We start from the raw sequence: 14,482 nt of genomic DNA on the forward strand, positions 1-14,482 counted from the left end.
TCTCTCTCTTCCCAGCCTCCCCCAGTCTCTCTCTTCCCAGCCTCCCCCAGTCTCTCTCTTCCCAGCCTCCCCCAGTCTCTCTCTTCCCAGCCTCCCCCAGTCTCTCTCTCTTCCCAGCTTCCCCCAGTCTCTCTCTCTTCCCAGCCTCCCCCAGTCTCTCTCTCTTCCCAGCCTCCCCCAGTCTCTCTCTCTTCCCAGCCTCCCCCAGTCTCTCTCTCTTCCCAGCCTCCCCCAGTCTCTCTCTCTTCCCAGCCTCCCCCAGTCTCTCTCTCTTCCCAGCCTCCCCTCAGCCGCTCTCCCCCCAGCCTCCCCTTGCATGATTATAGTGGACAAAAAGAGGCATCGCAACGATCACCAACTAACCTGTAAGGTGCCCATACATTCTAGGCTCTGCCTTAGCGCATACCTGCTCCGGTGCCCGCTGCACTGCTCTGGTGATTATCCTCTTCTGGCTGGCTCCAGCTTCAGTCGTGTCCTCCTCTGCGGCGTGTGTCATCTGCAGTATTGGACGCTGCAGCACGGGGCAGAGAGCTGATTGGCGCGCCCGCGTGCCTCTGACCCCGGAAGTGCAGGCTCTGGAACTTCCGGGGTCAATCAGCTCACTATGCCTGGTGCCCGCCGTGTATTTAAATAGAAGGGCGCCTCCTCTCCCTCTCAACCCCCCCCCCCCCCCCAACTGTGTAATGGAGGGAGGGGCGGGGACGGGGATGTAAAAAAAAAAAAAAAAAATTTATATATATATTTTTTTGGTTTTTTTTTCCTGCCAGAAAGTGCCGTCCTTCGCAGCGTGCCGCCCCAGGCACGGGACCACAGGTGCCTAGTGGCAAATACGGCCCTGGTCACACTCTTAACCACACACCCATTTACCATTTCATTATTCGCCAGCCATATAAAGAAAATCCCTTTAAGGCTGTGGCTACTTTGAAGAACCTACAATATAAGACATATTTTCAGACATATTTTCAGTTGTTTCACACTTTTTTGTTAAGTATTTCATTCCACATGTGTTAATTCATAGTTTTGATGCCTTCAATGTGAATCTACAATTTTCAGAGTCATGAAAATAAAGAAAACTCTTTCAATGAGAAGGTGTGGCCAAACCTTTGGTCTGTACTGTACGTCCAAGATTGCCTCCCTCCTGTCATGCTTGCACATGTGATCTGATCAGCAGACGTGCAGCTAACAGGCATGGGTGGAACGGAGATCAACCCTCGCCTGTTAACCCCCTTAGGTCAGCTGTCAAACTCTGACAACACAATCTAACGCTGTTCCCCGCCACAATCGGCAGCTCTGTGACATGATCACGGGGTGCCAATGGGGTGCCATGGCAGCGTTTGGGTCAGATGATGAATCCTGTTGCTGTCATGACTCACTGTGAGTGCCAGCAATTTCCCGGCACTCACAGGAACACAGTAGATCAGTAAAAGCAATAGAACACAACAGGCATAAAGCCCCATAAGGAGGCTAGTAAAATCAATAAAAGCCCCCAAAGAAAGACTTAAAAAAATAAAAAAAACTAAAAGTTCAAATCATCCCTTTTTGCCCCATTGAAAATTAAAAAAAAAAAAGATTTTGACTTGTTTTTTTAATTAATTGCGCACTAATGGCGATTGCACAGCCTACCTTTGCAAAATATTTACACGTTTCTTTGTTTATTCATTTGCAGACTTTTCCTTGGCATGGAGATGGACGACGTTGTTTTTGATGGCAACTTAGAAGACTGATCTGTGCCTTTGTGGCAAAGTTTCTGCATGATATTTCCTAAAGATTTTCTCTCCAGTTTACCATTATAGAGAACCAGCCACCAGGATTTTGCTATATGAAGTAAAAGAAGTGACACACTGGCACTAAGATGCTGAATCCAGGCATACCTTTTGTAGAAAGATCAGATGCTTGGCTGATGATATATCTTTAATCAAAGTTGCAGAAATACACTGCACTTTGACATGTGCAACAAGGGGGAGCCTTTGTGGGCCGGGTGCTCGGCATATATTCCTCCTCCTGCGTCTTGTATTGCATGCCCCCGTTTCTATATTTAAATATCACGCCACCATCCCTGCTGTTGGTGGCGCGTGCGCATTACCACATTATTATGTCTGCGTTAAAATGGTGTTGGAGTCCGCACATGCGTGTACTGCAATCTCCTGCGCCATTTTATTGAAGACATTCTGGAGAAGACTATAAGCGGCATTGGCACGTGCGCAGATATAAAGTCTGCTCATGCGTCCATGCCACTTATAGTCTTTTCCACTGTGTTTTCAATAAAATAGTGCCGGGAGATCGTGGTACGTGCATGCGCGGACTCCAGCGCCATTTTAGTGAAGACATAATTACTGTGGCAATGTACACGCGCCACCAAAAGCAGCAATGGCGTTGTCGTGCAATATTTAAATTAAAAAATTGAGCATGCAATACAAGACGCAGGAGGTGGAATATATACCCAGATGGCCCGACCCACAAAGGCCCCCACGATGCATAAGTCAGTCAAAGTGCAGTGCAGTTATGGAGCTTTCATTAAAGATATTTCAGAAACCAAGCATCCGATCTTTCTAGAACAGGCATGCCTAGATTCAGCACCTTTACTTCATATAGCAAAATCCTGGTGGTTGCTTCTCTTTAAGCATCGCAATGAATGTACAGTGAATGAATATACAAGGCATATTAATTCTTTGTATAGACACATAGATAAAGTTTATTTTATACATTTAAGCAAGATTATATTGTAAATCTAAGCAACAATATTTGTTAACTATATATAATTGTAAGTTCACCTTTACAAAACCTCTGACATGTTTCATACACAATATTGAGGGGTTCAATAGAAAGTCTGTAGCTTGTCTTTAATGCCAGTGGAGAGCAGAGTTTGGCATAGTTATTTTGCTTTTCTTTAACATTTGATTGGGGTCTCAGGACCCGAATCCCCACCATTCAACACTTCTAACATGTCTCCACGACATGTAAAAAGTTTAGTAAAAATGCAGTTCCACTTTAACTTCTAGTAAAGTGTTCAATATACTGCCTTAATTACAATGATCACTGTCAATGTGATTTTATTTGCCAAAAATAAAGTGGTCTGTTCTCACTTGGTTAATGAAGTATTTCTATTTTTTTTTGCCTCTGTATATGTTGGGTGTTACAAAGACATGGACATCACAAACTTGATACTTTGAATAGCTAACTGTAAAGTTCTAATTGCATGTATAGGGCCTTTGGTCTGGTCACTGACAATGGTGAACAGGGATATTGCACATACATCATTAAACATGTCTCCAGCCATGCATTTAAAAACGATTTAACCTAAACTAATACTGTTGTAGTTTTACTGCAAATTGCTTCATTACCTGCCTCTGCTGATAAGTCTTTGGCTTTATGATTTTTTTTGTTTCTATGGTAACAAATGTTTCATCACACGAAAGCATTAAGTGTCTAATATATGTTTTCAAAATTTGTGTTTGTTGTTTATGGCAACAGTATTCTATACACACGGGAAATCAAAATGGCGGAGTCTAATGCAATATTCACAGCAACTGAGAGCAGAGGAGTGACAAAATTCTTGTTTCTGCAAGGAAAATCTGCGAAAGATATTCATGGCGATATGTCACAGACATTGGGGATCAATGTCCTTCATATTCCACAATTAAGAACTTGGTTGCCAAATTTAAAACGGGCCATTTCAGCACCAATGATGAGAAATGTCCTGGACGACCAAAAGTGGTGGTTGTTCCGGAGATTGTTGATGCTGTGCACAACCTCATACTGGAGAATCCAAAAATTTCAGCTAAATCAATAGCAGACATCATGAGGATTTCCTGTGAACGTGTTTGTGTCATTATCCATGAACATTTGGACATCAGGAAGCGATCTGCCAAGTGGGTCCCCAAATGTTTGACAACAGATCAGAGAAGCATGTGAGTGAAAACTTCCCGGTCCATTTGTCAGCATTTCCGGACTGATGAGAACTTTCTGGATCGACTGGTCATTATGAAGGAGACCTGGATTTATTTGTATGACACTGAAAACAAGGAGCAGTCAAGAGTGAAGGCACAGTGGTTCTCATCGTCCAAAGAAGTTCAGGGTGCAAAAATCAGCCACAAAAGTGATAGCGTCTGTGTTCTGGGATAAGAAGGGCATGCTGCTAGTGGACTACCTTTAAAATGGTTCCACCATCAATGAAAGGTATTACATTATACAGCTCTGAAGGCCAAAGGCACGTCAAGCTGTCCAAAAGAATCTTGTTCCTGCAAGACAATGTCTCCACTCACACTGCACAAGCGACCATGGCAAAACTGGAAGAGCTGTGCTTCCAGCTGGTTGACCACCCACCTTATTCACCAGATATAGCTCCCTCTGACTGTCATCTGTTTCCAAACCTGAAGAAACACCTCAAAGGTACCAAATTTCACACCGTTTCTGATGCCATGGCTGCTACGGATGCCTGGTTTGAGGTACAACCGAAATCCTTCTTTTTGCTAGGCTTACAGAACTTGTAATACCGATTGTAAGAAGTGTGTTGACATCAGTGGAGATATATGTAATAAATGTAAAGTTTCGTCATCCTATCTCATTTCTTTCTGGGTAAAGCCAAAGATTTATCAGCAGCCCCTCGTCTACCTGTATAAGTATCAAATAAATAACATATTGTTCCACTACTTTTTGTGTTCGAGTCCACAACTTCACTTATTCAGAGCAAGTGTATTTTTTCCTTTTTTCTACTGTTAAACATGCACACCTTTTTTTATTTATTTTTCTTATATATAAAAATATATTATGTTTTTCATATATTTTTTTTAACCCTTCCCTTTTAGTTCACATGAATTTCTTTTTTTAAATCGGGTTCATTTTTATTTAACAGCAAAATTATACAACACATAAAATAAATTCCCACCCCCCCAAAAAAAAATATCACAGAAAGGAGAAAAACCTTTAGTCAGTAAGAAAAACTCCACAAATAACATAATAAACAATGCACCCGTAGTCCACGTCTCATTTCAATATGGGTCACAAAGTGCATATTATTTCCCAATATATTCTCCATAGTATAGCTTACCCAGCATCTTTATGACATATATACATACACATACATACATATACACATACACACATGCACGGTTCACATGAATTTCTATTTATTCACTGACACACATACTGTTTTTTCTCTCAGAATTTTTAATATTTTTCCATATGTATTTAATAACATACACCACCACCAGTTGATCTTTTATACATAGATTTTTTTCAAGTCTTCTGTATGCCACAGGTCGTAAGTACTTGCCATCCCCAAACATGTATTATAATCATTAGTGGGTTTAGTCCACTTCAGTGATTCCAGACTATTTTTATTTTATTTTTTTCTTCTTTCTTTGTCTGTCTTCTTCATTTTTTATTTTTTTTTTGCTTTCTTGTCACATTTCAGCCATGTTTTTCTATTGTGCCTCTCGGTTCATCTTCTTTCACCTAATAAATTAAATAGAAAAGTTTTTATTTTTATACCAGACAATGAACATCCTAAGCGCCTCCTTTAACCCTCTGAACTCTGACTCGCTGTCATGTATTTGCTTTGGTGCTCTTTTTTTCTTTTTTTAAAAAAACTTGCTGCTATTTATAAACTACATTATTGTTGTTGCTTGCTATATCGGTGGCTTTCCTGATGAAGAAGTGGGGTGACACTTCGAAACATGTTGAATAAAACCACCTAATTCAGTTTTCCTGCATTTATGTCATGTCTTCAGCAGAGCAGTAACAGTTCCACATCAACTTTGTTCCTGATCTGCTTCATTGTAAATTTGGTGTGCCCTATCTAAATAGCTCACAACGCCATTAATGTCAAAACTGCTGGCAACAAAGGTGAGTACAGCCATAAGTGAAAATGGCAAAGTGTCAATATTTTGTGTGTCCACCATTAATTTCAAGCACTGCCTTAATTTTCTTTGGCATGGAGTTCACTAGAGCTTCACAGGAGCCACTGGAATCCTCTTTCACTTCTTCATGATGACATCACAGATCTGGTAGATGTTAGAGACCTTGCACTCCTCCACCTTTTGAGGATGCCCCACAGATGCTCAGTAGGGTTTAGGTCTGGAGACATACTTGGCCAGTCCAGCACCTTTTTCTTCAATTTGTTTAGGAAGGCAGTGGTCAGCTTGGAGTTGTGTTTGGGATCGTTATGTTGAAGTACTGCCCTGCGGCACAGTTTCCGTAGAGTGGGGATCATTCTCTGCTTCAGTATGTCACAGTACATGTTTGCATTCATGGTTCCCTCAATGAACTGTTGCTCCCCACAGCTGACGGCACTCATGCAGCCCCAAACCATGACACTTCCACCGCCATCCTTGCCTGTAGGCTATACACTTATCTTTATACTCCTCACCTGGTTGCCGCCATACATACTTGACACCATCTGAATCAAACAAGTTTATCTTGGTCTTCTCAGACCACAGGACATGTGTTCTGATGAGACCCAATAGAAGACCTCTGTAAAATCCTTGGTGACAAAGTTATTGCCAAGAAACCCACAACAATCAAAAAGCTGTGGAAGAGACTAAAAGAAGAGTGGACCAAAATCACACTAGAGCAGTGTGAGACACAGATGTGCTTAAGTCATTCAAAGCAAAGGCCTGAACACGTCCTACTGATTTGTGACTGTTGTTACAGTCAGAAAATTTACTTATTATCTTTCTCTGTGCTAGAGTCATTGCTCTTCTCTAATTATGATCATCACATTTAGGGCAAAATAAAGGTTTTACAGTCATATGAAAAAGTTTGGGCACCCCTATTAATGCTAACCTTTTTTCTTTATAACAATTTGGGTTTTTGCAACAGCTATTTCAGTTTCATAACTGATGGACTGAGTAATATTACTGGATTGAAATGAGGTTTATTGTACTAACAGAAAATGATCGCCGAGCATGGACAGCACACTTCAAATCATCCCACAGATTTTCAATGATATTCAGGTCTGGGGACTGAGATGGCCATTCTAGAACATTGTAATTATTCTTCTGCATGAATGCCTGAGTAGATTTGGAGTGGTGTTTTGGATCATTGCCTTGCTGAAATATCCATCCCCTGCGTAACTTCAACTTCGTCACTGATTCTTGCACATTATTGTCAAGAATCTGCTGATACTGAGTTGAATCCATGCGACCCTCAACTTTAACAAGATTCCCGGTGCCTGCATTGGCCACACAGCCCCAAAGTATGATGGAACCTCCGCCAAATTTTACTGTGGGTAGCAAGTGCTTTTCTTGGAATGCTGTGTTTTTTTGCCTCCATGCATAACGCCTTTTTGTATGACCAAGCAACTCAATCTTTGTTTCATCAGTCCACAGGACCTTCTTCCAAAATGTAACTGGCTTGTCCAAATGTGCTTTTGCATACTTCAGGCGACTCTATTTGTGGCATGCTTGCAGAAATGGCTTCTTTCGCATCACTCTCACATACAGCTTCTCCTTGTGCAACATGCACTGTATTGTTGACCGATGCACATTCACACCATCTGCAGCAAGATGAAGCTGCAGGTCTTTGGAGGTGGTCTGTGGATTGTCCTTGACTGTTCTCACCATTCTTCTTCTCTGCCTTTCTGATATTTTTCTTGGCATGCCACTTCTGGGCTTAACAAGAACTGTACCTGTGTTCTTCCATTTCCTTACTATGTTCCTCACAGTGGAAACTGACAGTTTAAATCTCTGAGACAACTTTTTGTATCCTTCCCCTGAACAACTATGTTGAATAATCTTTATTTTCAGATCATTTGAGAGTTGTTTAGAGGAGCCCATGATGCTACTCTTCATAGGAGATTCAAATAGGAGAACAACTTGCAAGTGGCCACCTTAAATACCTTTTCTCATGATTGGATACACCTGCCTATGAAGTTCAAAGCTCAATGAGGTTACAAAACCAATTTAGTGCTTTAGTAAGTCAGTAAAAAGTAGTTAGGAGTGTTCAAATCAAGAAATTGATAAGGGTGCCCATACTTTTGCACCGGTCAAATTTTGTTTACATGCGGATTGCACATTTTCTGTTAGTACAATAAACCTCATTTCAATCCAGAAATATTACTCAGTCCATCAATTATTAGATATATGAAACTGAAATAGCTGTTGCAAAAACCCAAATTGTTATAAAGAAAAAAGGTTAACATAAATAGGGGTGCCCAAACTTTTTCATATGACTGTATGTTGATAAACTTTGGATCTTTTTGTAAAACACTGTTCTAGTGGCATGGTGCACCCCTTACATTGTTCTTACAAAAAAACCTTCAAATGTTGATCAATGTAGATGACATAATTTCTGGAAAAAGTAAATGATCATACATTGTTCTCAAATTTTGATCTCCAATGTACTCTTTACGACTTTTGGTCTAAGGATTACATTCCCATAATGACCAATCCCAAGGGCTGAAAAAAAGGTAAAGGGGTACTTAAATGAATACATCACTAGAACTAACATCAGTACATTAATACATCACTAGAACTAACATCAATATATTAATAAATCACTAGAACCACGTGTTAAGTATTTGAGGAGTATTTGAAAAGTTTCTGCTCCCAAATCCTCCTCATAAAAATACTCAAAGCTTAGAAATTTGAGATTAAGTTTAAACATAGCCATGAAGCACATTATGGATTGCTATTTGTGTAGAAGATCAGAACCACCGTCAGTACATGAGTACGGCGCCAGAACCACCATCAGTACATAAATGCAGGGCCAGAACCACCGCCAGTACATGAATGCAAAGCCAGAACCACCATGTGTACATGACGCAGCGCAACAACCACCATCAGCAGCACATGAATGCAGCGCGACAACCACTGTCAGTACATGTATATAGCACCAAGCATAGTGCAGCGATCAATTGCAAGGTCAGGTCAGCGCCATATATAATTGTATTGCTTGAACCTACAATTGCCAGTATCTCGTTAACCAATGGTAAAGAGATACTGTGAGTTGTTGCTAGCCATATTCTGACTGGGGATCATACAGGAACAACAGCACTGATGATCCACAGTCAGTATCACAAACAAACAGTTACTGTCAGGTACCTTTTATATAGATGACCTCTTCTTTGATTGAAGTCATTGCCTTCCCTTTTGTCTCCATATAGTACAAATGCCATGATGAGATTTGATAACCACAGCTAGTCTCTGCAGACTCCCCTCTTTTCTGTCTTAAGCAGTTCTTCCTGACATGATTGCTTTAAAATTAAAAGTATCATCATATTGCACCATAAATAAAATTCTCACATGCTGTGTCTCTAAATAAAAAAGCACCTTACTGTGCTTCTTGCACAAAATATCCCCCTGCACTGCCATTCTCCATATTATTCCCCCACAAGGCCTCTTTGTATAATATACCCCCCACTGCCCTAATCCATACTTCCCCTCTTGCACACTGCTCCTCTCGACAATGTCTCCACCACACTGACCTTCTCCATAATATCCCCCAATACTGCCCCTCTGCATACAGTCCTTCCACATTGTCCCTCTCCATACTGTCTCCCCACAATAAGCCTCTCCATAATATCCTTTAACAGTGCCCCTCTCCGTAAAGCCCCCCCCTTAGACTTTCTATAATATTCCACACACATGGCACCTTTGTATAAAATACCCCCCACACTGCCACTCTCCATAATATTCCCCCCACACTGTCCCCCACACTGCCCTTTTCCATAATTTCCCCCTTGATCATGAGCCTCTGCATAATATCCCCCTACACTGCCCCTCTATCGATAATACCCCCTCACACACTGCCCATCATTATTTTCCCTCCACAACACTGCCCTTCTCCATAATATCCCCCCACACTTCCCCTTACCATAGTGTCCCCACCCCTACTTCCCCACTCCATATTGTCCACTCATACTGCCTCTTTAAGGGAACCTGTCACCACTTTCTTGGCCTATAAGATGCGGCCACCACCACCAGGCTCTTATATACAGCATTCTAGCATGCTGTATATAAGAGCCCAGGCCGGGGGAATAACATAACAAACACTTTCAAATACTTACCTAACGGTCGCGCTGTGGGCCTTATGGGCGTCTCCGTTGTCCGGTGCCGGCGCCGCCTCTTTTGTCCATCTTTGTGCTCCTTCTCTAGTCGCGATGCATGACGGGTCCGACGTAATACACACTCGCCGGCATTCCGGTCCTGAGCAGGCTCTTTGATCTGCCCTGAGCAGGGCAGATCAAAGTATTGTAGTGCACCTGCACAGGACCAGCGAGTGTGTATGACGCAGCCGCGTCATGTACCCATGCTTCAGAAAGAGGACGAAGATGGCCGAAAGAGCCGGCACTGGACAACGGAGACGCCCAAGACCCACCTCAGCGACAGGTAAGTATTATAAAGCGGTTTTTATGTTATACCCCCTGCCTGGGCTCTTATATACAGCATGTTAGAATGCTGTATATAAGAGCCCGGTGGTGGTGGCCACAGCTTATAGGCCAAAAAAGTGGTGACAGGTTCCCTTTAATTCTGTCCCCTGGACACTGCCCCTCTCCATAATGCCCTCCACAATGAGCCTCTCCATAATATCCTTCCACAATGCCTCTCTATAAAGCCTCCCTCACATTGAGTCTCTCATTAATATCACCACCGCCCCACACATTACCACTTTCCAAAATATCCCCTCAAACTTCCCCTTTTCCTAAAATTCCCCTGCACTGCCCCACGCTATACTGTGCCCTTTTTAAATATCACCCCTCCTTAATGTGTGTGCCTTGTCAGTACCCCCAATCCTCCCCTTTATCTAAAGTGATTAAACATTTAATCTTCAATTCTTCCATGATACACTTACTAGGGCCGCTGTCTCTGATACCTCTGCAGCGCCGGCAGCAGTGTGATGATGTCAGCAGCATACTGACCTCACCATGCTGCTGCACGTCGGGGCCAGAACTGACGGGTGTTCCTCTGCTGGTGCTCAAGTGCCGTCCATTTATTCTTGCTGCATTTGGTTGAATCTGAGCTGAAAGAATAGCGCTGTACACTTCAGAATTCACTTGACTGATTCGGTCTTCAGTCACATCATCAATTAACACTCGTTATCCAGTGCCATTTGAAGTCATGCATGACCGGCCATCACACTGCCTCCACCATGTTTTACAAAGTATGTGTGCTGCTTTGGATCATGAGCAGTGTAAAGTCTTATCCATTCTTTCTTATTCCCATCATTCTGGTACAGGTTGATTTTAGTTTCTGTCCAAAGTATGCTTTTCTAAAACTGGCCTTTCTTTTTTTTAATCCGGATTAATAATGGTTTGCACCTCGTGGTGAACCCTCTTTATTTGCTTTCATGAAGTCTTCTCTTTATGGTAGACTTAAGGTACCGTCACACTTAGCGACGCTCCAGCGATCCCACCAGCGATCTGACCTGGCAGGGATCGCTGGAGCGTCGCTACATGGTCGCTGGTGAGCTGTCAAACAGGCAGATCTCCACAGAGATCAGCCTCCAGCCACCAGCGACCCGTGTAACGACGCTGTGCTTGGTAACCATAGTACACATCGGTTTACTAAGCAAAGCGCTTTGCTTATAGTTACCCGATGTGTACCTTGGCTACGTGTGCAGGGAGCCGGCTTCTAGAAGCTGCGGACGCTGGTAACCAAGGTAAATATCGGATAACCAAGCAAAGCGCTTTGCTTGGTTACCCGATGTGTACCTTGGTTACCAACGTCCACAGAAGCCGTCTCCCTACACATTCAGATCGTTGCTCTCTCGCTGTCAAACACAGCGATGTGTGCTTCACAGTGGGACAGCAACGACCAAAAAATGGTCCAGGACATTCAGCAACGATCGGCGACCTCACAGCAGGGGCCAGGTCGTTGCTGGATGTCACACACAGCGACATCGCTAGCAAGATCGCTGTTGCGTCACAAAAAACGTAACTCAGCAGCAATGGCGCTAGCAATGGCGCTTAGTGAGGCGTGGCCTTAAGATAATGAAATACCTACTTCCTGGAGCGTGTCCTTCAATTGGGTTGATCTTGTGAAGGGACTTTTCTTCTCCAGGGAAAGGATTCTGCGATTTTTCATCACTGTTTTCTTTTTTGAGTTCCCAAGCTCACCAGTGCACTCCATTTTTTTTTTATTTTTTTTTTTTGCAGAATGGACCAAACTGTTGATTTGGCCACAGCTAACATTTCTGATATCTCTCTGATGAATTTCTTCTTTTTTTTTTTTTTTTTAGACAAATGATGGCCTGTTTCTCTCCCATTAAAAGATCCTTTGACTACATGTTGTGAATTCACGGCAACAGCGTGAAAATGCAAATGTCACATCTAGAATCAGCTCCAGACCTATTACTTGCTTAATTGATAATGTATTAATGAGGAATAGCCCATTAAAAAGCTTTTGTAATAATTGTTCTATTATTTCTGGTCTCTTGAAAAAGAAGCAGCTTAATATTAAAGAGCTGTAACTCCTAAACCCATATTCCAATTAGGATGTGAATAACCTTAAATAAACTTTGAAAAAAAAATTATATATATAATATAAAAATGAAATAAAACCGCCTTCACTAGGCCCAGACAGGTGAATGCTAATGGAGTGTATGATTTTGCAATTTTGAAATCTTACATGAAGGTACACTGCTACATTGTGGATATAGTAAAATACTTAAATGGACTCTGTCACCAATTTTTTTTTTTAAACCTATAGTAATGTAGGAACAGAAAAATCCAAATGCCAGTGGTGTGTCACTTACTGGGCTGCTTGCTGTAATTTGCATAAAATCACTAGAGCACTAGTAAACCTGCTGCATTGTACCCATCCATATTTATGAGCTCTGTAAAACCCCACCCTCTCCAATGATTGACAGCTTTCTAGCTATGCACAATGTATACAGAAAACTACAAATCTGTTGTGTGGGTGTGGTTCTGTAGAGCTCAGCATTCAGAGAACTGCTGGCTCTGTAGCAGATAAAACAGTAATTGTAACAAATTGAACACACTCAACCCAGTAAGTGACACATTGCTGGAATCTGGGTCTCTCTCTTTACATCTTGCTGCTCTCAGATGGGGTACCAAAAATCTGGTGACAGATTCTCTTTAACCCCTTAATGACGAAGGATGTTCTGGTACGTCCTCAGTCGCCGCCCTCCAATTACCGCGGGCTCTGGTGGCGAGCTTGCAGTATTCCCCGCACATATTTGGTGCTGTCCATTCCCCCCTAGTGTTGTCCGTGCCCCCAAGTGCTTTCTGTGCCGTCACCAGTGGTGTTCTTGTCCCCAGTCCTGTCTGTGCCCCCCTTAGTGATGTCTATGCCACCGCCAGTGCTGTCCGTGCTGTATGTGCCCCAGCCCCTCCTGTGATGCATATGCCCCAGCCCCTCCTCTGATGTATGTTACACACCTCCTGTGATGTATATGCCCCAGTCTCTCCTGTGATCTATATGCATCAGCCTCTCCTGTGATGTATATGCTTCCAGCCCCTCCTGTGATGTATAGGCCACTCCTGTGATGTATAGGCCTCTCTTGTGATGGATATGCCCCCAGCCCCTCCTGTGATGGATATTCCCCCAGCCCCTCCTGTGATGTATGTGCCCCCTACAATGATGTATATGCCCCCAGCATCTCCTGTGATGTTTATGCACCAGCCTCTCCTATGATGTATATGACCCAGCCCCTCCTGTGATGTATATGCCCCCAGTCCCTCCTGTGATGTGTATTTCCCCAGCGTCTGCTGTAATTTATGTGCCCCAGCTTCTCCTGTGATGTGTTTGCCTCCAGACCGAGACAAACCTGAAAAAGCAGTTCTGAGAAGCAACATGATCACTATCACCGAATATCACAGCTGCAGCAAAGAAAAGCAGCTTCAGCTACCACAGTAGGGGTGTAGGGGTGAGTTAACTGTTTGACCAAATATAGCAGTGTAATTTTTAAGTTGATAATTTTGTGCGGGCCCCAAAGGTTGGTAGAAAATTCATATGGTCCCCAGCAGAAGAAAAGGTTCCCCACCCCTGTCTTAATCGGTATCTACGAACGTGTACCGACCTGAGACATACTGACATTTCAGTTTTACTATATAGTAAACATGGTGTAGCCCCCTAACTCCCCTTCCCGAAAAAAAACAAACATTGTGCAATTTCACTCTTTATTCACTTTTCTCCACATTTGGAATTTTTTTCCAGTACACTATATGGTCAAATGAATGGCGTTATTCAAAAGTACAAATCATCTTGTTGCAAAAAACAAGCTCTCATATGGCAATATTGACGGAAAAATAAAAAGGTTATGGCACGCGAAAGAAGGGGAGGAAAAAACTAAAATGGAAAAACGGAATATTGCCAGGGATGAAGGGGTTAAGATGGAAATACCTCTTTAAAGGGGTATTCAGGTTGGAAGAAGTTATCATCTATCCATTGTCAAGCATTCACACTGCTTATAGATTCTATTGAGGAGAAAAGTTTCCTGTTCTTGAGATCAGTCGGGGTCTGCGAGCAGTCAGTACCACACGCATTTATATCTAGCTGTAGTACCCGGCGTTGCCCAGGAT

The 14,482-nt window shown here is 42.6% G+C and overlaps 1 protein-coding gene across 1 annotated transcript in view; it reads left to right on the forward strand.

The window, feature by feature from the left end:
* Positions 1–2,133, forward strand: part of RNF14 (ring finger protein 14) — a 97,766-nt gene extending 95,633 nt beyond the window's left edge. The window contains exon 9 of the mRNA XM_075344584.1: positions 1,667–2,133. Coding sequence (XP_075200699.1) covers positions 1,667–1,724 — 58 coding nt within the window. The 3' untranslated portion in view covers positions 1,725–2,133. The remainder of the gene's footprint in view (positions 1–1,666) is intronic.
* Positions 2,134–14,482: the final 12,349 nt, after the last annotated feature.

This window comes from Anomaloglossus baeobatrachus, chromosome 4 (assembly GCF_048569485.1).
Source record: "Anomaloglossus baeobatrachus isolate aAnoBae1 chromosome 4, aAnoBae1.hap1, whole genome shotgun sequence".
NCBI classification, from domain to species: Eukaryota; Metazoa; Chordata; class Amphibia; order Anura; family Aromobatidae; genus Anomaloglossus; species Anomaloglossus baeobatrachus.